This window comes from Plectropomus leopardus, chromosome 19, assembly GCF_008729295.1.
Source record: "Plectropomus leopardus isolate mb chromosome 19, YSFRI_Pleo_2.0, whole genome shotgun sequence".
In the NCBI taxonomy this organism is placed as follows: domain Eukaryota; kingdom Metazoa; phylum Chordata; class Actinopteri; order Perciformes; family Serranidae; genus Plectropomus; species Plectropomus leopardus.
This window is the reverse complement of record NC_056481.1, coordinates 20,992,059-21,015,183: the sequence shown is the minus strand read 5'-3', so window position 1 is coordinate 21,015,183 and position 23,125 is coordinate 20,992,059. Positions and strand designations below refer to the sequence as shown.

The 23,125-nt window shown below is 40.5% G+C and overlaps 2 protein-coding genes across 3 annotated transcripts; one reads left to right on the top strand and one right to left on the bottom strand.

Annotated features, from left to right (window-relative positions):
- The first annotated feature begins 476 nt into the window (after positions 1–476).
- On the top strand, positions 477–13,003 carry l3mbtl2 (L3MBTL histone methyl-lysine binding protein 2). Of its 2 annotated transcripts, XM_042507789.1 has the most exons (18): positions 477–767; positions 1,014–1,459; positions 1,613–1,727; positions 1,979–2,112; positions 5,353–5,428; positions 5,721–5,800; positions 5,976–6,093; positions 6,803–6,937; positions 7,129–7,217; positions 7,801–8,047; positions 8,253–8,323; positions 9,235–9,339; positions 9,476–9,623; positions 9,725–9,807; positions 9,914–10,148; positions 11,666–11,731; positions 11,848–12,021; positions 12,106–13,003. In XM_042507789.1, the coding sequence occupies exons 2-18, from the start codon at positions 1,115–1,117 to the stop codon at positions 12,450–12,452; spliced, it is 2,568 nt and encodes an 855-aa protein (XP_042363723.1). In that variant the 5' UTR covers positions 477–767; positions 1,014–1,114; the 3' UTR covers positions 12,453–13,003. The 2 variants fall into 2 exon arrangements, with proteins under 2 accessions (XP_042363723.1, XP_042363724.1); XM_042507790.1 differs by lacking the exons at positions 477–767; positions 1,014–1,459; positions 1,613–1,727; positions 1,979–2,112 and adding an exon at positions 3,761–4,244.
- Positions 13,004–13,147: 144 nt separating this feature from the next.
- On the bottom strand, positions 13,148–22,692 carry chadlb (chondroadherin-like b). The gene is given in 12 exon segments (XM_042507791.1): positions 13,148–14,535; positions 15,567–15,733; positions 16,213–16,625; positions 16,710–16,983; positions 17,745–17,961; positions 18,042–18,290; positions 18,292–18,321; positions 19,232–19,377; positions 19,464–19,619; positions 19,717–19,911; positions 19,984–20,154; positions 22,616–22,692. Coding segments are annotated over 11 exon segments (2,313 nt in total). The 5' UTR covers positions 22,616–22,692; the 3' UTR covers positions 13,148–14,240.
- Positions 22,693–23,125: the final 433 nt, after the last annotated feature.

The window sequence follows — 23,125 nt, the reverse complement described above, 5'->3', positions numbered from 1 at the left end:
ATTTATTATTATTATTATTTGACCAGCCAAGGTAACCACAACAGCGTTTATTGTAATAGTTATTACCACATTTACAACTAACTTCTACTTTTATATTAGTACATTAAGCCAACATCTTAACACATCAATGTAAGTATATTAATTAGTTTGAGATTAATATAATAACAGACAACTCACAATTCTGATGAAAACATTTTTTTGTTAGTAGCATTGTAACCTCCAACATAGCTGCTTGTAAACTGGCAACCACCACTAACCAATTTACGAAAAAAAAAAACCAGACAGACAAATAATACCACTAATTTAAAAGAAGATGAACAGGGGTACGAGCATACAGATTTTAAAAAGTATATTTAACCAGAGTACTCGAAGGCGGAAAATCGCATAAGTTTCCAAAACCTTAATTCTGATATAACATCAACTCCCATAATGCATTTTAGGTGCACAAGAACGATGACGTCAAAGGTAGGCGACCACAATACAGTGCCGGGAAGCTTCGAAGGCACAGCTGAACAACTTATATCCAAATAGTTTTGCGGTTTTTTTAAAATACATTTTAATGAATGCCAAAATAGCATAGGGCTTCACGAGAGAAGCCACTTAAAGTAATAACAAGATAATTTCTTACTTTTAATCGGACACACGCGCTATTAGCACTGTTAGCGGTTAGCTTGCATGTACAGTAGGGTGCGAGCTAATCACTCTTTTGTTTATGTTTCGACCTTCTGGTCTATAAGCCTGTTAGCTGTGACAATTAGCTCCCGAAGGTGAGTTCAACAGCAACATTTTGTGTTCGTCATATCTTCTTGTTGATGGTTAAGTTATATGCACTTAATTAACAAGTAAGTTATGATTTGTAGAAGTTTTTTTGCCTTGAATTGACTCTGCATACCAACTGTTTTCTCATCTCTAGCATCTCGAAATTGCTGTAAGCTTAATTAAATGTAACATAATATATTTTCTGTGGTATAAGTGTAAAACGTGTAACATATAATCATGACTTTCCTCTTCAGAGCTCATAGAACAACAGCCTACAGCTCCAAAGAAGAAAGGATGCTCTGTATGTAGATGTTGCTTTGCACCCTGAGGCGCTGGTGATCCTCTTGTGAGCAGGATGCCTTACCACTGTGTGGCTTACGGATGCGGCAAAACTTCAGAAGATGGTGTGATACTTTTTAAATTCCCCAAGGACCCTGAGGAGTTTTGCAAATGGGAGAAGCAGGTCCAGCGCACCCGCACCCAGTGGATCGCCACTCCCAACTCGCACCTCTGCAGCGAGCATTTTGGCAGGGAGTACTTTGACTCCAAACCACCCACAGGAGCTCTGAAGCTGAAACCAGGAGCTGCTCCAACAGTGTTCCTCCGTCCACACTGTTCCTACTGCAATGGAAAGGGCTGCAGTAGCTGCCTGCCTGCTATCCAACATCGGGGGATCATTGCTGAACCAAGAGAGCGTACTGTAAGTTTGAGGAGATACTACGGTGGAGAAAAGTCACTGCAGTGTGAAAGAGTTTCTGTCATTCAGAGAGCTTTAAACAAACCTCTTGGTGGTTTACATGTTGATGGAAAGTTACAATCATGCTATTTATGTACCTTTTTTTTCTCCTCACAGGCAGAACAGAATAAAATAACGCCTATTCATTTTGGTAGTGCTGATGGAGGAGGTGATGAAGCACACCTGACAAGAGGAGGGATGAAGTTGGGAAAAGACAGAGAAGAACAACCAGGTGAGGTGCAAGTGATGAAATAGCATGTACATTTTATGTTTGTTGATTTAAATGGCATTTAACATTTTTAAGACAATCAAAAGAAGTGAGTGAAGTTCTCTACAAATAACTTTCATCCGTCTGTCCATCCATCCACCCATCTATGTATCTTGTTTTTATTTTATCACATCATTCTTATTGCTGTTGTGCCTTACAAGTAAAGTTTGACTTGACTTGACATATACAAAATGTATTTATTTTCATATTTACAGTGGTGTGTGAGATGTGTGGCACCAGCGGCACCAGAAGCACCTTCTTTTCGAAGAGCAAGCGTTTCTGCAGTATTTCCTGCTCACGTTCCTACTCATCAAACTCCAAGAAGTCCTCCATACTGGCACGCCTGCAGGTGAGACAAATATGTGATGTTGCTGCACATTAACAACTATGATGAATGATGAATTTGTTTGCTGCCACGTTATGTATGTGGCATTTATCTCATATAGAGGACGTAACATTTTGGAGAGAAGCTCTTTATACACAGGTACTGGTGTGAGCTTTATTTTTTACCCCAAAGCAGATGTTTGTCCTCTTTTTACTTAATGCACATCTCAATATAAACCACTATTATTTTATACTTGGAATATTTTCGTGTCATACCACTGTTTTTACCCCTGTTCATTGCTGCAGCTAACGATTACCTTTATGATCGATACATTTGCAGAATTTTCTAGAATAACCGTTTGGGCTATAAAATGTCAGAAAATAGTGAAATTGTCCATTCTACTTGCTCAAAATCCAAACTAATGTCTTAAACTTAATGTCTTAAAAGGCTTTGTTTTGTCAGTCCAAAATCCAAAGATATTCAGTTTCATATGATATAAAACAGAGAGAGGTGGGAAATCAACATATTTGAGAGGTTGAAAACAGCATGTTCTGCTATTTTTGATAGGAAAAATTACTTAAACAATAAAATGACTTTCACAATAGTTCTTGGTTATTTTTCTGTTGTTTGACTAATAGATAAGTCAACTAATTGTTGTAGCTCTGACTCTGACACTCAGAGTTTGTGTTTTTGACCACTAGGTGGCACCAATGGGGCAATTGCAGTTAATTGCTTTGCTTAATTAAATAATTACACCACCCCTCAGGGAGTTTGACACTGTGGACACATTATGTGACAAGAAATTTCCCCCAAAATGTTCAACAAGACTTTTACCTGAGAAATGAGGAAAGAATTTGATGGGAAATAATCTGGTTTTTTTTCTGAATTAAAAAGATAATATGGTTCTTTTTCTCCTTAATTCATACAAACTATCAGATTTTTTTTTCCATGGCAATTTTTTTTTTTATAACTATAAAGATAAAAAATCTTGTTAATTTTTACTTTTATTCCTATTGCTGAGATATTTTTTAATAAAGAAAAAATACCTTTTTGCCCATGAAGACATTTCTCATAATTCTGTGATAATAATATTATGAATATTATGTGATAATATTTTGATAATTCAGAAAAACTAACATTTTTTCCCATCACAACTTGTCTTAGAATTCTGAGATAATAATTTTGTTAATTTAGAAAAAGCAAGTTTTTTTTTCCCATGAAAACTTTTCTCATAATTCTGAGAAAATAATCTTGTTAATTCAGAAAAACACCACATTTCTTCTCCATGAAAACTTTTATCTTTAATCTGACATAATAATGTCATTAATTTTAAAAAAGCAGATTTTTTCTATGAACCCCCCCCCCCCCATAATTCTAATATACTTATCCTGTTAATTAAAAAAAGCAGCAGGTTTTTCATAAGTAAATACACATGGCGTCCATAATATGATGATGACAAGTAGTTTCATATTAAAAGACTCCATGTTTTTATGGCTGCACCATTCCATCAAATAGACATTTTTGCACATAATTCCTTAAAATTCAACGCTAACAATACCGGTGCTGTCAAAAGTAGATCAAAACATTTTGAGTGTACCAAATGTATTAACATTTTGGTGTATATTTATGGTTCCGTGATTTATAATTACGAACAAACGGTGGCGGTATTTTACAAAAAGCTGTCGCGGTTGAAGAAACAAGGAGCAGAAGAAGAAGAGCACCGCGCAGGACTTGAAATACACGCACTGACCTGTGTGGGTGACTGCGGGCGTGTCTGACTCTCTTCACGCTTTAATTTAACGGAGACGTGTGCATATTAAATCAGCTCAATGGTGCACAAGTGTTGCGTTGAAGCCTGCTGGAACACGAAACGTCCGAACCTCGCCTTCCACCGGTTTCCAGTCGGAGACCCGGAGAGACTGAGGCAATGGCTGGTGGCTCTGAACATGGAAGTAAACACTCCGCTGCACGTCGTCAACAAGCTGTTCGTCTGCCAGAAGCACTTCGAGCCGGACGACTACCACGACGTCCTGTGCCAGCAGTCCCGCCGGGCCCGGCTCCTCAAGAACAGCGCCGTCCCCACCACCCATTTCAGAAACACGCACTCCTCCGAGCCAGGTGACCCCAGAACCAGCGTCACTTACCTGGATCACCTGGTGAGTTAGCAGTGTGGTGGGGTTCTTCTGCAGCTAAGAGACAGGACAGCACCTGCAACACAATCTATAATAAAACTTAAAAAAAAAAAAAGATATTTGCAAAATAAAAAGGGAATATGTTGCACCAAGCATAACACGAAAAATGGTTTTTATATTTATTTATTTTTTTAAATTGCATAGTATATTTTAACTTGTAAGACTAAAAGAATATATGAATTATCTCTATTTGTTTTTAATTGTAATATTTAATTTCTTAATGATAAGGTGACTTCCTTATTTATAGAGGGGGGAGGGTGCGGTGCAAAAAGGTGGAGGCATGTCAAATAATTAATTTTCTAAGTACTTGCGATGGACTTGTGGACTATGTTTTTATTTTGGTTAAAGGAGGGGCTATACAACTTTAATAGCTTGTATTTTGTATGCACTTTTCTTTAATTTTATTGTATTTTAAAAAATTTTTTTGCTAATAAAAACATCAGAAATATTGCATTAAGCTGTATATGAGAAAGAGTTTTTAGAATTTAAAAAAAAACACGTTACCTGAACTTAACCTGAATTTTCTCTATTTGTTGTTAAACTTCACATTTTAATTTTTAATGATAAGCTCCCACAGCTCCTCCTTGGGGATCTGTAGGTGTTTGCCTCGGCTCCCTCTTCACCAAAACAATCCTGCGCAGCACCTGCAACACTGCAGACACTGCGCCAAACTGTGTGTCCTTGTCACGCTCTATTTTACTCTCACTTGTGAACAAGACACCAAGATACTTGGAACTCCTTCTCTTGGGGCAGCAAGTCTCTCCCAACCCATGGTGGGCAAAGAGAACCATGGCCTTAGACTTGGAGGTTTTGACTCTTATCCTGACTGCTTCAGACTTGGCTGCAAACCGCCCCAGTGTAATCTGGAGTCCTTGTTTGCACTTTCAGAATAAAGCTGCTCACCCATGAATAGTGAACCAACTGTAAGTCAATGCATCGGCGTGCACAGAGCTATTTACCACAGACACAGGTGTTTCTTTCTTTTTTTCACATATCAGGAGATAAAAACAGAATTTATGAATCAAACTCTCAAAAAGACGACTTTGCTCAGTCTTTGTGCTTCTCTCTTCAGGGACGGCCCCCCACAAAAAAAGCCACAGTGCTGAACAAGGTGAACAAAACCCCTCCAGCCCCGACAGGACAGGATGGTGAGGCCACTAAACACACACACACATACACATACACAGAGGGTCTACTCAAAGTATTTCAGACACATTCTAGTGTCGTGTGAAGTCCATTGTATCTCAACACATATATCATGATACAAGACATGAGCTCTGAACGGAGCCATGCAATTCTGTGTCTGATTTACTTTGAAATTTTGCTAGTGTTTATTGCTTGTTTAAGATATTAAAGGGTGCTTATAGTACATGTACACACCAAACATGTCACAAAGTTTTACTTAAGTGTTGTGATTCCTTCATTCTTTTTGTTCTGTAGCACTGAATGCAGGTTTCGAATGGGGTGCCTACCTGGAGAAGGAAACATCTCTGGCTGCATCAGTTTCCTGCTTCAGACATGTAAGTCGGTTCTGCAAAGTGTAATCACTCACAGACACTAAAAGTTCTGGGATTTGCCTCTATTTATTTGTATCATGCCAAATTGTGTACAAGAGTTTGACCTGCATACATACAGCCTTGTAACAGAAACAAACACTGGTGATCTGTAAGGAAACATGTGACCTCCTGCCTGCAGGTTCCCCTGTGCTCCCAGTGGGATGACATTACTTTGGGGTTGAAGGTGGAGGTCCTGAACACAAATGCAGTCCTGCCCAGTAAAGTCTACTGGATCGCGACTGTCATCCAGATTGCAGGTCTGTCTATCTGTTCATTTTAACAGGCAATTCCACTGTGGAGTAATTTGGTTTATGGTTGTGAATTTCAGCAGTTGTTGCATTTATTTTTAATTGTTAAAGGTTCTCTGTGGAGTTTCTGACCCTTAGTAGGTAATTTTCTATGAGTGGTTCCCCTGCGTTGCTTATCTTCTAGAGATGGTATTCTATTTTAACTTCAGGATAGTTTACATCTATATTTACTTTATGGCAGATTCCCCCCCTCACTTGCTACTGTGGACTGGGAAATGAAATTAATGACTCAATTCATATGAAGACTGTTGATTTTTCTTCTGCGGAGCTGGTATCAAAAGTTATTTGGTGTCCGCTGTTATTCAGCCTGGTGAAGGCAGTTTGGCCGTCCGCTGTCCTCTCAGCTCCCAAGGAGCTGCTGCTGACAGATGGCTGCTTCTGTGGACAGAGATGCTGAATGCAAGTTTGACACACCTTGGATTTAAAACTACTTTGTTCGTGGCAATGATAGCAAAACTACTGATCACATTGTGTGACAAAATATGATGTCTGCAACATAACAAAATTCTCAAGGTGCACAACATGATAGAAAAGTGCCACGCACCACTTTTTTCTCTCCAAAATCCATAATTTCTGTCGATTGACACCAGGGTTTCCCACATACTCATCTATTTGTGGCGGGCCTTCATTCTTGCCCTCCTCCCTTCTTGTCTTCCAGGATACAAAGCCCTGTTGAGATATGAAGGCTTTGAGCACGACAGCAGCCATGATTTTTGGTGCAGCCTCGTTTCGGGAGAGCTGAACCCGATCGGATGGTGCGCTATGACGAGCAAGCTGCTGGTGCCACCACAAGGTGAGGATTCAAACCTGAAATACAGCCAATGGCTTTAGGACAGCAGGCATGTGTTGTTACTGTTCTGGTTAGGCCATTTGATGAAATATATAGAATGAAGCATTTGATTTTCATCATGATTAAGACAGCAAATATTGATTATTTTAAATATGCTGTGATTTGTTTTCATTTGACAAATTGAATGTTCATAGGTGTGAAGCAGGACATCCCAGACTGGAAGGAGTATCTGATGAAGAAGCTGGTGGGGGCCAACACTCTACCTGTTGACATCTACCTGAAGGTAAGACTGAATGATTTAGCGCATGAATGGTAAGCCATCTGTCTTGTACATGTGAAGAGTATCATGAATGTAATTTACAAATGTTGTTAAACCCTTTGTGATCTTGGCTTGATATACCTAAAATTAGCACAAAAAAAAAAAACAATCCAAAAAAAAAAAAAAAAAAAAGCAGGAAAGATAAGAAACAGAACCCCCCCCAAAAAAATTACCTGAAGAAAAGTGCAGAAAAAAGGTAAATATACATAATAATATTGTTATTTTTTTCTATCATCTTATTTTGAATGTATAAGTCTTATATTGTTCATAAATATTAATATAGTTTTATATACACACATATAATAACCAACCTAAGTTTTAGGTCATTTTCAGGTTATCTGTCATTTTTATTTGATTTATTTATTTATTTGGAACATTTCATACCACGGTGCTGGTTGCCTTTTTCCCATGTTTTTGAAAAAAATCCAATTTCAAAAGTTTAAATACTTGAAAAAGTTGATGATCACTGTGCAAGAAAACTGATGTCCATCCAGGGATAATGTCGCTGAATTCATTGTTCTCTCCTCTCTCTCTGTTCTCTCTCTAGTTGGCAGAAAGCATGAAGACATCTTTCAGGATCGGTATGCGCGTGGAAGTGGTGGACCCCAGACACGTGAGTCGGACACGCGTGGCCACCATAGACTCGATTATTGGTGGCCGTCTGCGGCTTGTGTATGCAGACCAAAGCGACGCCCCCGAAAACACCATCTCTGACTTCTGGTGCCACATGTGGAGTCCCCTCCTGCACCCAATCGGCTGGTCCAGCAATGTGGGTCATGCCATCAAAGCACCTGGTAGGTCTGAGATTCTTGATCAAACGTGTGAATACTTGCATAAGAAATAAAATAAAATAAATTAGACATGAGCACAAACCACCTGAGCACTAGACACAAACATTGCACGCTCGTCTTGGACTTAAGTTTTTATCTTGTAATTTATCTTTATTTAAGTGGCATTAGAAAATAAAAATTAAAAAATGCTTCTCTTTCCTAATTATAGCAAACAGTGCAGAAGCTTCTGCCAGTTTTTGGAAGGGTATTAGTGACAGTTCATTCCTGCTTTTTAAAAGGGTAAGTAAATTGTTATTGCTCAAAAATAAATTGATCATGTTTTCCAAAAACAAACATAGAAACAACAGCTGGTTTTCATTGTAGCCCTTTTTTTTATTACTAACCAACATTGACTGTATTGTTGGGCCAGTGTGAAAATTTTCAAGACGGTTTAATATTTAGCCAAACACTGGACTGGCCTGGCCTGACCAGGCGTCCCACTTTACCCAGCAGCCGCTCATGAGTGGAAAATAATGACGCCGTGCCCTAACAGCAAACTAGTGCCTGACAATCACGCCACATGGGAGTCACTCTGTCCACACTCAAACCATTAAATATGTGCTTCTGTTACTTCATATAAACCAAACATGTAGCTGTGAGCTCATAATCAGACCGGAGACGTGAACACTTACAAGATATTAACTGGAAATTACAAACAACACAGGCAACAACAGGTAGCCAAGCTTGTTATTGGCGCTGATCATTTACTTCAGTGGTAACTTTCAGCTCCCTGGCAATCTGTCCATAGACAGCAGACACTTTATTTTGGTTTTTGTTGTGGAAAAAGTTTCATATAAATCATATCTTGTTTCAACTTAATGAATCAGCCATTCCTATTCCATTGTGGAGCTTTGAAAGTGAGCAGTAGATTTAAAAAGAAACATGGCATTCAGCAAAATTTTCTCTGCCTGTCTCCTCTCATAACCTAGAAAAACGCATTAACTTTCAAGTAAACAAACACTGCATGCGCTGCTGTCTCCTCAACTGAAATTTGATCTCCTTCATGTTGCCAACACTGGCCTCGGCTCAGCAGTAAAATGCACACAACCTTCAAGACACTTTTATAAACATAACATATTATTCACGTTGTCGTATTTCATATTACTAATTCAATATAAGTTTGATATTGACGGTCACTGTATGATCTGCAGCCTAGATTTGTTTACATGGAGGGAGGTTTCTTCGAGGAAGGAATGAAGCTGGAGGCCATTGACCCTCTGAACCTAGGAAGCATCTGTGTGGCCACTGTACACAAGGTAAGACAGCTGTTTGTGGTTTGGTTGTGTGTTGCGTTTGTTTATTCTTGATTTTTTTGACCTCAACTATGTAACCTTCTCTTAAACACACTAACTCCCACACTGTTGTCTGTGTTTTTGACTCCACTCTTCCTAGGTGCTGTTAGACGGCTACCTGATGGTGGGTATAGATGGCACCATAACAAACGACGGCTCTGATTGGTTTTGCTATCACGCCTCTTCTCACGCCATCCTTCCCATCGACTTCTGCAAAAAGAATAACATTCCTCTCACTGTACCTCAAGGCCAGTATGAACACAGCTCAGCTCACACTTTTCCCCAGCACAGTTTGCTTTTATCATCCTGTTCTCAAAATGTATGCATCATTTATTTATTATCTTTGCAGGTTATGACTCTCAGACCTTTACGTGGGACAAATACCTGAAGGACACCGGAGCCAAAGCTGCACCAGCTCGACTGTTCAATGCTGTAAGACAGAAAGTTTAAACCCGGTGTAGCATTCGAAGCTGTGCTCTAATACATATAAAACATATGCATGCACAGCATATGACCCAGTTTGTCCTTTCTTAATCAGGACTACCCAGGTCACGGCTTCTCTCCCAACATGAAGCTGGAGGCGGTGGACTTGATGGAGCCGCGCCTGTTGTGTGTCGCCACAGTGAAGCGTTGCGTCGGCCGCCTGCTGCTTATCCACTTTGACGGCTGGGAGGACGAGTTTGACCAGTGGGTTGACCACCAGTCTCCAGACATTTACCCTGTTGGCTGGTGCGACCTCATGGGCTATCAGCTCCAGCCGCCTCCTGGACTCGGTAAATGCCTCTAATTAATAGAAATACCCTTTAGTGTGTTGTAAAGTTAATGTTAAAGGGTGACTGAGGTATTTTTCAACTGGACTCTAATTGACCATGTTTTTACGTCGTAAGTGACTAAAAGGGTCAATGGAGACAACAGTTTTTGAAACTGGTTCAGTGCTGAGTGAGAGAGCTGTAGCTGTGACACGGACTGCAATGTAACTAGGGCTGCCCCCTGAAAGTCATAGATTGAAATTATCAGTCGGAGATTTCTTTGTGTTATTGTTTTTTTCTAGTCAGTGTGCAGTGTATTTCTGAGGACTTTTGGCCCCCAGATTTTGCTGCAGAGTGAGCGCTCTTCACTGTGATGTTGTTCTTTGGTACAGGCAGCTGCAGACACGGCATGGAGGAGTGACTTTGCACCATAAGGCTCCGTAATAACATTTTCTTCTACTTTTTTCATAGAAGTGGTGAATTTACAGTTCACAACAACTTAATAACACAGTCTCTGGCTATTATTTGATATCTGGTGAATGTTGCACATTTCAGACCCACCATTAACGTAGATAGCTTGTTTACTTTATTATGTGAATGTCACTATAATAGTGAATGTCCCACTGAGCCCTGTCCAAACTTTCAAACGTTGCATGGAAGAAGAAGACATTTTTGTACTGAGTGGGATGTGTGCCTAAATGTAACATTAATGGGCAATTGTGCACTGTTTTTATCACTGACAGGCTCAGATTGTTATTCTAAGTGCTTGATAACATTATGGAAAGGATCCCTACAGAGAAAGACCTTTTTGTTAAAGAGTGAGATCATTTTTGTTTAACCAGAAACGGCCCTAAAATCACCATCCGCAAATGAAACAATCTCCATTTAAATAAACGGTAATTTTAGTCCAGTAATTTAATTTCCACTGGTCCAACAATGACAAAATCTAATTTGTTAAAATAAACCCTTAATTCACCCAGTTAAATGTGAGAATTTGCTGGCTCTATACCTGCTAGAATGAGTCTATACATGCTAGTTTATTTAATTGGAGCCTAGTGGGTTTGCCAGTAGGAATTTTGGGGCTATTTTTGGTTAAACAAAAAGGATCCCACTCTTTAACAAAAGGTTTATCACTGTAGTGATCCTTTCCATAACATTGTCAGACACTTAGAATAACAACCCAAGCCTGTCAGTGACAAAAACAAACACTTGCAGTGGATGTAAGTTGATGCACAAATGTCCCAAGTGGTTACATTAAAGCCTGGTTTGATGCTGCCAGCTGCAGTGCTCTCACTCAATACTGGACAGAGTTTAAAAAGTGCTGTCCCCATTAGACACTGACATAAAAATGTGGGTAAGTAGAGTCTGGGTTGAAAATGACATAATTATCCTGTAGGTCTTGAAGTGGGCATTTGAGCCAGTTAATCCTGATTGCATTTGGATTAAAACTGTCCAACTGTCCTCTCTAAACTCCAGTCTATCATTATTACAGAGGAGAAACTGATGGTTGGTGGTGACAGGTGTTTTCTTCTGTTTTTCAGTTGATCTAGTGGAAACCCAGGTAGCACAGAACAAGAAACAGAGGCACTTTATATATGGGAAAAAAAGTAAGTTTTGACTAAGAAATGTATATGTTTTCTTGCCACAGAAATCAGATTAGTGTTTTCTCGCTTCTCAGTGTGAAGCTACTATTCTCTCACCTTCTTGTTTTTCTTTTCAATAGGAAAGAAACATAATGCAAAGAAGAGGCTTTCCCAGGAGCAAGCTAAAGACGATGCTGGTCAGCAGCAGCAGCCTTGGGTTGCTAGCACTGATAGTCCTCAAAAGCAGAAAGATCTCAGTTTTCCTTCAAAAGTGTCTCTTGTCCAACCCAAGACTGAGCCAGAGGAGCAGGAGAGTAAGTGGGCAAAACTCAAAAACATGATGTTAACTTTCTGTTGTTGTTGTAAGACGATTTTCTTACATAATTCCGTCTCTGTAGTCTTTTCAGTGCAGGTCAAAGTGGAGGAGGTGGAGATGGAGACCCCTATTGATCCTCCAGACAATGGTCAACAAGTCCCTCTGGGTCTATTGAAAAAAGAGGGAGGGGAGGAGAGCGAGTCGGGACTACATCGCACCTCGGAAAATGTAGAACATGAAAATACAAAACAGGGTGAAAGTGCCGCAGGAAGAAGTGAAGAGTTGTTGGAAGAGCGCTTTAGTGGTGAAAGCAACAAGGAGCAGAGTGAAAAGATGGGTGTAGAGGCAGGGAGCCAGGGAGAGGACAGCACCATGGATGAAACATCAGAGCAGGACACAACAGGAGAGGCTGCAGAAATGGAGACATGAGATAAGTACATTAAAGAATCAGGAGAGCTGTGGTAAAGGTAGATGAGCAAAGAGATATAGCTGGTTCTAAGATGGAGTTTAAAACGGAAATATAACTACCTAAAAAAGACAAGATAAGACAGGCGAAAGCAGGCTGAAAATATCTCTGCCTCAAAAGAGAGAGAGAGAGAGCGTGTTTTCTGGCCGTAGATCCAGCGCGCAAAGCACAGTGAAAGTGAAAATGTACTGTTTGTTTTTCATATAGTTTTAGTGTTGTCCATCATGCAGCCAACCTACTTAAGATGAAATCGGCATCATTCCCATGGAAACTGTGCACACCACGGTCCAGTGTTGGATCTAATTAGTGTAATGGCAACAGAACGAAGTTGCCTTCGCTCGCCTCAACAGCAACTGCTCTTCATATCCACCGATATGATCTTATTAGCTCAGATCGATCTGACTACAAACTGATCGAAAGGAAGCCTTGAATATGATAATCTGTCTGTTTGTTCTTGAATTAACCATCATGCAATTCAAACTGCTATTGTGAAACAATAAAAACATATAAGTTTGCTTTTGCTGCATTCACAGGCCAAATGGACATGCAAAAAAAAGAAACAGAAAGTTTGCCAATCCTCCTGTGTGTGAACCCAGCGCAGGGGTGGCGGACTCCGCCACTACTAATAAAAACAACTTTATAGAGAAGCTATTAAAGAATGTAGACACATTGACTAGCTATTGCTGAAAATATACGGACCAAAAAAATAGTATTGATTTTCTGAAAATATTAAGGCTTATAACTCCACACACCTTAAAGTCATTATTGCATAAAAAGACCTTCTCCAACAATACTTAACTTAAAGGTACAGTGTGTAGGATCAACGGCATCTATTTCCAGAAATGTCATATATAATATTTATAATTATGTTTTTATTGGTTTATTATCACCTGAAAGTAAGAATCATCACGTTTTAATTACGGAGCTGTTTATATCTACACAGGGAGCACATCCTCTTCCACGGAGATCGCCATGTTACACCGCCCAGAATGGATAAACCAAACCCTGGCTTTAGAGTGGGCCTTTGCATTTTTATGTTGCCTTAAGTCCACCTTTAGTTAGCAAAGGGGCAAACCTCACTGCTAGATGCCACTAAATTCTACACACTGAACCTTCAATTTAAAACTACCTCAATTTCTCCATATTGCCCAGTCCCACTACACAGTAACATTAATGCAGAATTGATTTTAGTTTAACACGATTTATAATCTGACCTGTAAATACCATTCTGAAGGTCATTCTGGGTTGACATAGCAGACAAAAAAATGTGTTTGTAATGTTTTATTTTTTTCCTGTTTTGTATCCAGATATGTTCTTTTTTTAAATGAATATAAAACCATTGATTAAAAAAATTCTGTTCCTCAGCTTGACTCGGGATATCTAGTAAAGTACATTCTGCCGTTGTGCTGTAGTGGTTAAGGATAACTAGCATGAAGCCAAAAATTGTATCATTTTTGAGCAAGACTGAAACGTCCGACAGAACTGCTCAGGAGCTCGACACAATGAGAATGTTAATCTAATGCTGTGAAGGTGAAGACGAGCAGTGCAGAAAAAGAGCATGCATGCTCGGTGTAGGTTCCCCGGATGAAAGAAAATCTTTTTGATGAAACAGCAAAATTGAAATACTGCAAAACTGATGAAAAGCTGACTGGCAGGATGTGTAAATCAGCCTCTGCAGGTCGTAGAAAGTTGAATCCGTGGTTTAACCTTCGAAAGGTTGTCTCAAAACATCAGTACAAACGGCAGCAGGTTCAAGCTATGTTGCGTCTCTTGGTGGTTTTCTTAGCTGCTGCCGGTTTTGTGGTTGGACTTTTGCGAAGTTTGGATTTAGCCTTGAGCATTTTCACCTGCCGAAGGCCGTTGAGGTGCATTGGTTTGGGTTTGGTTGCCTTGGGTGCATTGGCAGGCTTTGGGGTTGGGGGAGAAGGGAGGCTCTCGCCCCCAGGACAGGCTTTGAAGACGTGGACGTCCTTGACCCTGCGACCCCTCAGTTCAGGGGGATTGGCGCAGGTGGCACGTACCTTCAGATTAACTTGCTCAATCCACCTAGATAAAAGGAGAAGATTAAAATATTTTATTAAAACTGAGAAACTTGTTCTCCTTTCCATCAAATTAGCTCTGGTTCTTGAACTGGTTTTGTTTAGGACTCTTGGAATTCAGTGCTCTCTTGCTTTTTCAACCAGTTTTGATGGAAAGCATTGTTGTCAAAGACGTGTCCTCACTGAAGAGCATTGCACATGCAGTATGCAAAGAGCAAGATGCCAGATTGCATCATTTACTTGCAAGCTTTTGATCTGTTGTTAAAGATGTTTTTTCATCCATAAATACACACGGACCAACTATTAATGATGAGAAGATGTAGGTGCAAGACCCTTTCCAACCTGTAGATTGTGACATACCTATTGATGTCATCACAGTTCACACTTCAGGTTATAGAAAACCTGCTAGATTTTGGTTCCAGCTGGGAACCAGCTGTTTGGGCTCCAAGCCAATTCATTTTTGGTCTGAATGCTCTGAACAGTTCAAAATTAGGTGCGGGATCCAGAAACCAGAACAGAACCTGTTCCATGTTGGTGGAAAAGGGGTTTTAGTAAGTTTAAGTATTAGTGGAGTATAATTCAGTTTTCCCACTATTTAAGATTTTTTAAAATGTATTGGTTCAAGGCGAGAAAGTTATTCATTCATTGTATAGACTATAGAAGAAGTGGGTGTCTGAAAAGTGACACCAGTTTGAAAGTGCAATAAACTTTGCATTCTTTCTAAAATTTGGTACAAATGTCCATTTGGACTCAAGAACGAATCGATTAGAATTTGGTGGTCAAAGGTCATAATGACCTCACAAAATATGTTTCTGGCCAAAACTCAACAATTCATGCGCTAATTGTGACAAAATTTCACAGAAATATCTAATAGGATAAAGTGATGATATGATGACAGATTACATACCTAAGAGGTAAAAGGTCAATTTCGTTTGCTAGATATTGGGTTCTTAACGAGTTAAGGAGTTCAAGTTTTAACAACTCTTGTTGGTCAAACCCCAGACTTTCCAGACTACACTCGTGCTGTGGTTGTCTTACATGCGTAGTGGCAGCAGAGGGCAGTCGCACATCAGAGGATTGTCGGCCAGGTTGATGACCTCCAAGGAAGTGAGAGGGTTGAAGTCAGGCACCTCCTCCAGCTGGTTTCCCTCCAGGAAGAGACTCCTCAAGCCTGGACCCACGCCTGCCAGGGAGTTCTGTGACATCTGGATTGAGAGAGAGAGAGATTGTAAGTAGTAGCTTTAGAGAGTTCAAGGATGGGTTTGGGGAAAAGAGGAGGTAAGAGGAGGGTATGAAGAGAAAGGTCTAGGCTGCTGCTACAGTATTCCTACAGCTTGCCCAAAATGTAAGACTTTTTAATGCCACACGGAAAGAAATTTAAGACTAATTTTACAATGACTAAAATTGAAGAAAAAGAAAACATGATCCAACATCAATTTCTTAGGGTTAGGGACAATATTGGAGATGAAAATACCAATGTTCACACACTAGATCATGCTCCCGTAAATACTTAACAAGATGCCATGTTGAGCTACGTGCTCTTCATCAGAAAGATATCTGGCATGTAGCTTGAAACTAATCTTGGAGGTTTGAAAGATTAAGACATTTTAGTACCAATTAAGGTCTTATTTTAAGCTAAATTAATTCAACTCTGTTTAAGGAACCGCAGGCACCCTATACTAACCTTCTCCAGTCCCATGTTATCCAGATACAGCTCCTTCAGTGTTCTCTCCAAAGGTCGGAAAGCATTTGGCCCCACCCAGCGAATTGAATTCCCAGACAGCCTCAGGTCTCTGAGGTTTCCCGCCTTGCTCAGCGCCTCAGTGGGCACCTCCTTCAGCTTGTTCCCTCCCAGGTGGAGCGTATCGAGGTCCCCGGCCTGGTCCAGAGCCCTGGGTGACACATGATCGATGGCGTTCCCGGTGAGGTAGAGTGCTCTGAGGCCCTCAGCTCCGGCCAGGATGTCTGCCTCCAGCTTGGGGATGGAGTTGTTCTCTAGGTGAAGCGCCAGCAGACTGGGCACCAGTTTGAAGGCCCCTTTGGGGAAACCGGTGAAACGGTTCTTCTCAAGGTGGAGGTATGTCAGCTGAGGGAGGCCTGCGGATTTCAATTATGGAAATTTCAGTCTTGAGATACAAGTCACAATAATGCAACAAAGGCTTTTCTCTACAAATTAATAACCTTTAAATGCGTCAGGGCTGAGGGATGTGAGGTCATTCTCCGACAGGTACAGGTAGATCAGTCCCTTCATGCCACTGAAAGCCCCGCCCTCCACCTCCACGATCTTGCAGCGCTGCAGATGCAGGGATACAACCTGGGCGACACCGGGGAAGCTGTTGCTGGGGATGTAGTGGAAGTGGTTGCCACGCAGGTCGAGGAGACGTGTGTTGGGAGAGAAACCCCGAGGGACTTTGGTGTGACCGCGGTTCTCACACGAGGAGTGGTGCGTCTCAGCCTGAAGGTAGGAAGATAATGGGAATGTAAAGGACATTTCAGGTGTTTCCATCTTTTATAGTAGTGTTTGGCAACAGAAAATCTTGAAGTGATTTTTTCAAAAATAAGCAGGGAAAAAAAATGAACAGTTTAACATTTTAACCTTTTTTTTTCACATTTTAAGATTTTTTTTCAAAAACATAGAAAGAAGGCAAACAGCAACAAAAGAAGGAATGACCCAGAAATTAATAAGAAACAAGTAGAAGTAAAAAGAAATTATAATTGTAAAAAAAGAAAGAGAAAGTGCTTAAAAAATTATAATTACTGTGAAACCTAATTGCAAATATATGATTATGAATATATTTTTCCCTAGCTCTTTTTCTTATTTTTTCCCTTGACATTTTTTCCTAGCTTACTTTTTTTTTAAATTTGAAATCTGATTTCTTGCAATTTGTGAAATGTTTCTTACAGAGTTGCTCATTCCCTTTTATTTTCAAATTATGGTCAGGGTTCAAAGTAAGCTAGGAAAAAAGGCATCTTTTTTTTTGGGGGGGGGGGGGGGTGACCCTTTTTTCTAATTTTTTTTTGTATTTTCTTTATATGGCACAAGGGGTGGCTGATGGGGGGGGGGGGCTATAGGACACTCCACTCTGCTCACATCATGGATGTTGAATTAATTACTTGGTATCTCTTTAAGGGTAGTGGTTTTCTAATTTTAAAACGATACCCCTTCTTTAGTCCGTAAACTGAAAAAGTAAATCTAAAAACATACAGCCCACTCACCTCGCAGACACAGTTGGCAGGACACTTGACCTTGTTCTCCGGTTCTTGTGTGGGTCGTGTGATCCGGGTTGCCTCCTCGAACTCGGCCTTCAGCATGGCCTCCTGGCTCTGACAGCGCAGCTCAGGAGGCTGAACGGCCTCCAGGTTTTCCCCCGACAGATGGGCCGGTCCTCCACATGTTCCTATCAGCTTCACCTTGTTCCGGATTGACCACTCCCTGCAGTGACGTAAATGGAATTAAAGCATTGTGGCCTAGAAGTCAGCCATCAGTTCGAAATCCACAAAGGTGCGTTATACCTGAGTGGACGCAGGTAGCAGTTGCAGTAGATGGGGTTCCCAGCCAGGTTGAGGCGTGCCAAATTGGGTGAACCTTCAGAGAAGGGCTGGATGACTCGCAGCTGGTTGTTGCTGATGTCCAGGTGGACGAGGTTGGGGCATTTTGATACAGCTGTGTTGGCCATGTCCTGCAGGGACATGTGGTCCAGGAAGAGATGGGTCAGTTTGGCCATGGACACAACCTCCTCGCCGAGGTAAGTCATCGGGTTAGCTCATATCAAGACGGGTCACCTCTGGGAGTCTGGACACACAGGGAGGAAGAAGTGTGGAAATTTAGGATGAAAATTTCAGGTTTGTAGCTAAAATATATCAGAGCTGTTTTCCCCCCAAGACACAATGTGTGCTTTCAGCTCTTAAGATGGTTTGTAAAGTGTGTTCTGAAAGGTACGTTTTGGATTCGGTTTTAAGGAAAACATTGATGGCGAAAGACATCAAAAGCCGTTTAAAACCATCAGTATATTCAGCCGTTGTGTGGCCTGGGGTTCACTACATGGGGTTTGTTTTGCGGCCGTCTTGAATAGATGTCCACAGGAATGGCAAAAAAACACCAGTTTTCATAACTTTTGAACCAGATAACATTCAAAAACAAATGAACCCACTTTTTCATATAATTTTGATACCATGAATCAAATGGAAAAGTCATTTACACAATACAACCACTCCTAATTTGTAAAAAGCAGACAAATGACACATTTCCAACACTTTATCTTAAGGTGTTTTGTTCCTCAGTAGTTGCAATAGCAAACTGAAACTAGTTTATTCTCTTACATCAGTTGCAAAGTTATTAAATGGATTAGGTCAATGCACCGGCATGTTGGTGAGGAGGACCTCAAACCTGACGAAGCAGGATTAATACTGTTGAGTGCTCAGTGTGACTTGTGTTATAGAAGCTTTGAAGTTTCGCCAGGTTGTCAGTATTCACAAAGGAGACTTCTTGCCGAAGTTACCCACATATGTTTGGTTGGTCATTAAGTCCGTTCTAAAGATTGGTCTAAACAAAGACCAACTTAGCAGAACCAGACTTAGTTAAAACCAGTTGGTGCGAGCGGCTCCAGACCTTTAATCTAATCCATGTGACAGTTGTCTGTAGCTCTGTGGCAGTTCATAGAGGCCACTGACACCTAGATAGTGCCATATGTCGAGCAGCGTACCTGGTCATGGTCTCAGTGGGGAAGAACTGCAGTTCATTGTGGTCCAGACTGAGACGGGTGAGCGTGAACAGACCAGCGAAGGCTTCAGTGTCCAGGTAGTTTAGAGAGTTGTGACTAAGACGAAGCCATTTGATGTTCTGCAAACCCTGGAGGGAGAAGATGTTGGTTTTTAATTTAAAGGTACAATGAGAGGAGACCTCTCAGTTTGCTATTTTGAGGTGTGTTTTGTTACCTGGAAGGCCATGTTGGGGATGTAGACCAGCTGGTTGTGTGTAAGCGATAGCAGGTTGAGGAAGCCGAGCTGAGAGAAAGCTCCGGGCTGGATCTCTTCCACACGATTTCGGTCGATCATGAGTTGTTTCAGGGAGGACAGGCCGTCAAAGGACTCCTGGAAAAGGAAGCAGAGGACAGAAAGTTTTTACTCCGCTGCACTGAAAATGTGTTCGTGGGTGGTAGAAGTAGTTCTGCGGGGTGTGTGTGACGACCTGGTAGAGGATTTCAATATTGTTGTTGGCCAGATTGAGGAAGACCAGGCGACCGAGGCCGCGGAAAGCCCCTTCCTTCACCCTGCGGATGTTACAGCGCTGCATCGACAGGTGAGTCAGGTAGGGAGTGTGTTTGAAAGCCCCGGTGGGAAGTTCCTGGATGTCGTTGCCTCGAAGATCTAATTTCACCGTGATCTATAAAGAAAGAGAATTAATTATCATAATGGAACTAAGCATACAACAGAAATGTGTGTGTGAATGAGAGACCTCGTCAACAGTAGGAGGAACTTGGGTCAGGTTCTTGTTGACGCAGGTCACAGTGAGCTGAATCTGGTCACAGATGCACTCCTGTGGGCATTTTGCTGTCTGTGCTGCAGGGATGAAGAGGAGGCTGAGCAGCAGGACCCAGAGGGTGTCAGGACAGAGCTGGGAGAACATCTGAGAGGGAAAATAATCGTCAAAAAAAAGCTTGTTTTTCTCGCATGCCTCCAGCAGACGATGAATCCAAAAACAGCAAATATTCTTGATGAAAAGAAGAGGGCTGCATTTCACAACAGCAAAACTATATCAAAATATCCCCTTACAAACTCTCATACAACTTATGCAGCATAATCCTGAGTAATAATTCCCAAACAAGCACAATTCAAGCGCTGTATTAAACAAGATACGTTAAAGTTTGTTAATGGATGTTTTGATATAGTTTTTTAATTTTTTTTTTTAATACTGTTAAAATAAAGTTTACACATACATACAGTATCTATCTATCTATCTATCTATCTATCTATCTATATATATATATATATATATATATATATACTATCTTAAATAGGATTTTAGTACAAATGTCCAGAAATATGCAGACATAAATGATCATGTGAAAATAAATAATGCTTTATATATATATTCATGTTATCTCTACTTCTTTTTTCCCTCATTTTTTAAATTTAGTTATTCTTGTATTTATTCCTTTATTTATTTCAACATTTATTGCCCTGTTCTTTGACAGAGTTATTCGTTTTATGGAACTCCTGACTCCAGTCCCATGCATCATCTAACAACCCGTCAGACTTCAGACTGTGATGCTTCTAGGGGCCTGAACACCATGCATGTTGGGAAATGTGGACTAAGTAACAGTAAGTGTTTCTATGTAGAAAAATAAAAAAAAAAAATGTGTGTTACACATTAAGGCAAAAGTATCAATAATGTGATAATACATCTGTTATAGAGAGACACTTTTCTGCAGAATGAGTAGTTTAACTTTTATTATTTTGATTACATTTTAGCTGATAACAATTATGTGCTTTCACATCAGTATAACCTTAAATGCAGGACCTTGTTATTGAGTATTTAATTACAGCATGCAGGTGAAATCAAAATGTAAAGAGGGTGCAAAGCTAAGAAACAAACATGGGGCCCTACAGAACTTTTTTTTTCCACCACGGCCTGTAAAAAAATATTTTTAACACTAGAGAAAGGTGTGTGGGTGTGTGTCACAGTGTTTTCCATTTCCCCAGTCTGACGAACAATTCCTCCATCATTCTGTACTTTTGGGGGATTAGTGTTATTCTGCTCAGATCGGGCTGCCCCGGTCTTCACTGGAATGCCTTAAAACCACATTCCCATGTGGGATCAGCAATCTTGATCCGCAGGAATGGACATGAAAAGCTTCACAGCTCCACACTCTCAAATTTGGAGTCTTAATAAACTGTTGGCGTGGTGAGATGGTGCCATGCTGTAACCTTTCTGTCCAAAATTTTGCACTAAACTCCAGACTCCGGCTTGTTACATCACCATCTTCTTTGAAATCAATTTTTAGGACTTACTTTTATCAAGAGGTGTTCCTATAATTTCTTTATAAAAGTTTTTTTACATCTATTTTCATTCTTAGTGTAAAGCATACTGGGTTGCACTGTACCTTACTCCTGATATTGCACTTAAGTCTTGCGCTGCTGTTTTTTTTTTTAATTCAACCATAGTTTTCATATTTTTCTTTTTTTTAATTTTTGTTTTGTTTTTCTTTAATTTCCTGTGTGTGTATTTTAATTTGATTTTTATGTGTACAGTTGGTTTTGATAAGTGCAATACAAATAAACTTTATTATTATAATTATTATTATTGCCAAATCCATGAAAACGCGAACCATGTAAATAAAAACACTGAAAATTCGCTTACAGATTATTTGTTATGTACATTTTAAGGTTCCAGTAGGCTTTATGATATTTCAGCAGCATACCGCGTTTTGTTTCTAAGACCCCCTGAGTAGAGAGAGGGGCCAGGAAACTAGAGACGGAGGAATTTTCTCCCCGGCCGGACTGTTTGTCCGCGTCCCCCCGGGGATCAACAGTCCCGACCGCAGAGGAGCGCCGCGCCGGCTGCGCACAAAGACGCGCAGTGTCTTTCCCTGCCGGTGTTGTGCCAAAAATCGTTTCCCCCTGAAAAAAAGCATGTCCCTTGGCCAGTGACGGTGAGAAAACTACTCTAGTGCTTTTACCAAAAACGATTTGGCAACATTTTTTTTCTTGTTTTCAACATTGATCCGTGCGTAAATTGGAAATGTTGGTTTAGTAAATAGTTATTATATTGTCTAATATAAAAAAAAAATACCAGCCTTGTATTTATTCATAATGACAACATAAAGAAAATATAACGTCTCCGATGTGACTAAGCTTAAGCGTATTTTTCTTCTTTTTTTGGAAGATAAATGCGCAAAATTGGAAGAAAAAAAACGCGCTCACATGACTGGATAATTGTGCGAGCGATTTGAGTATTTATCTTGCAATTTTAGTTTTCTGTGTCCATCTGTCAACATCACAGTCCCTCGAATCAATGCACGCGTTCAAAATCCAAACATTTGACAATTTACCGTAAGTACAGGGTTCCATTTTACGCACAGACTCACCGTGCTTTTCGTCGCGGTTCCGTCCGGCTGCGGCTCGCTGACTGGCCGCTGACTCTCTCACGGTCTCTGCTCCCTCTCTCTGCTCTTCCCCCGGCTGTCCCCCATCCAAAACAAACTCCGTTTATCCCTTCATTCACTCTCGCACACACCCCTCCCTCCGACACAAACACACACCTCCACCTCTGGAGTTTGCACACTGCACCACTCAGCCTGTTAAAGGACTAGATAGCTGCAAAACGGTAAAGTTGTGCAGCCATTGGAATTTTCATCTCAGCCTTCCTATTCCGGAAAATACATACTCACATATAGACAGACCAAGAGTCAGGTTTGTTAGATGAGTGTTTTTCACTCTTGTCCTATTTCCCAGCACATTTTTTTAAAATAATAAAACAGATTGTGGATTGAAAATAAAAGAAATATCAGGTAATAAAAGTGATTGTGGTCCCCTGAGCCCTGCACAGTTGTGACCTGGCTCAGTGCACAAAGATGCACACACATGCTGTGTGTATT

Coding starts and splice junctions, on each gene's coding strand:
- l3mbtl2 (XM_042507789.1), top strand. CDS start 1,115: ATGCCTTACCACTGTGTGGCTTACGGATGCGGCAAAACTTCAGAAGAT. Junction 5,429..5,720: donor AGCCCCGACAGGACAGGATG/GTGAGGCCACTA, acceptor TTTGTTCTGTAG/CACTGAATGCAGGTTTCGAA. Junction 8,048..8,252: donor TCATGCCATCAAAGCACCTG/GTAGGTCTGAGA, acceptor TCCTAATTATAG/CAAACAGTGCAGAAGCTTCT.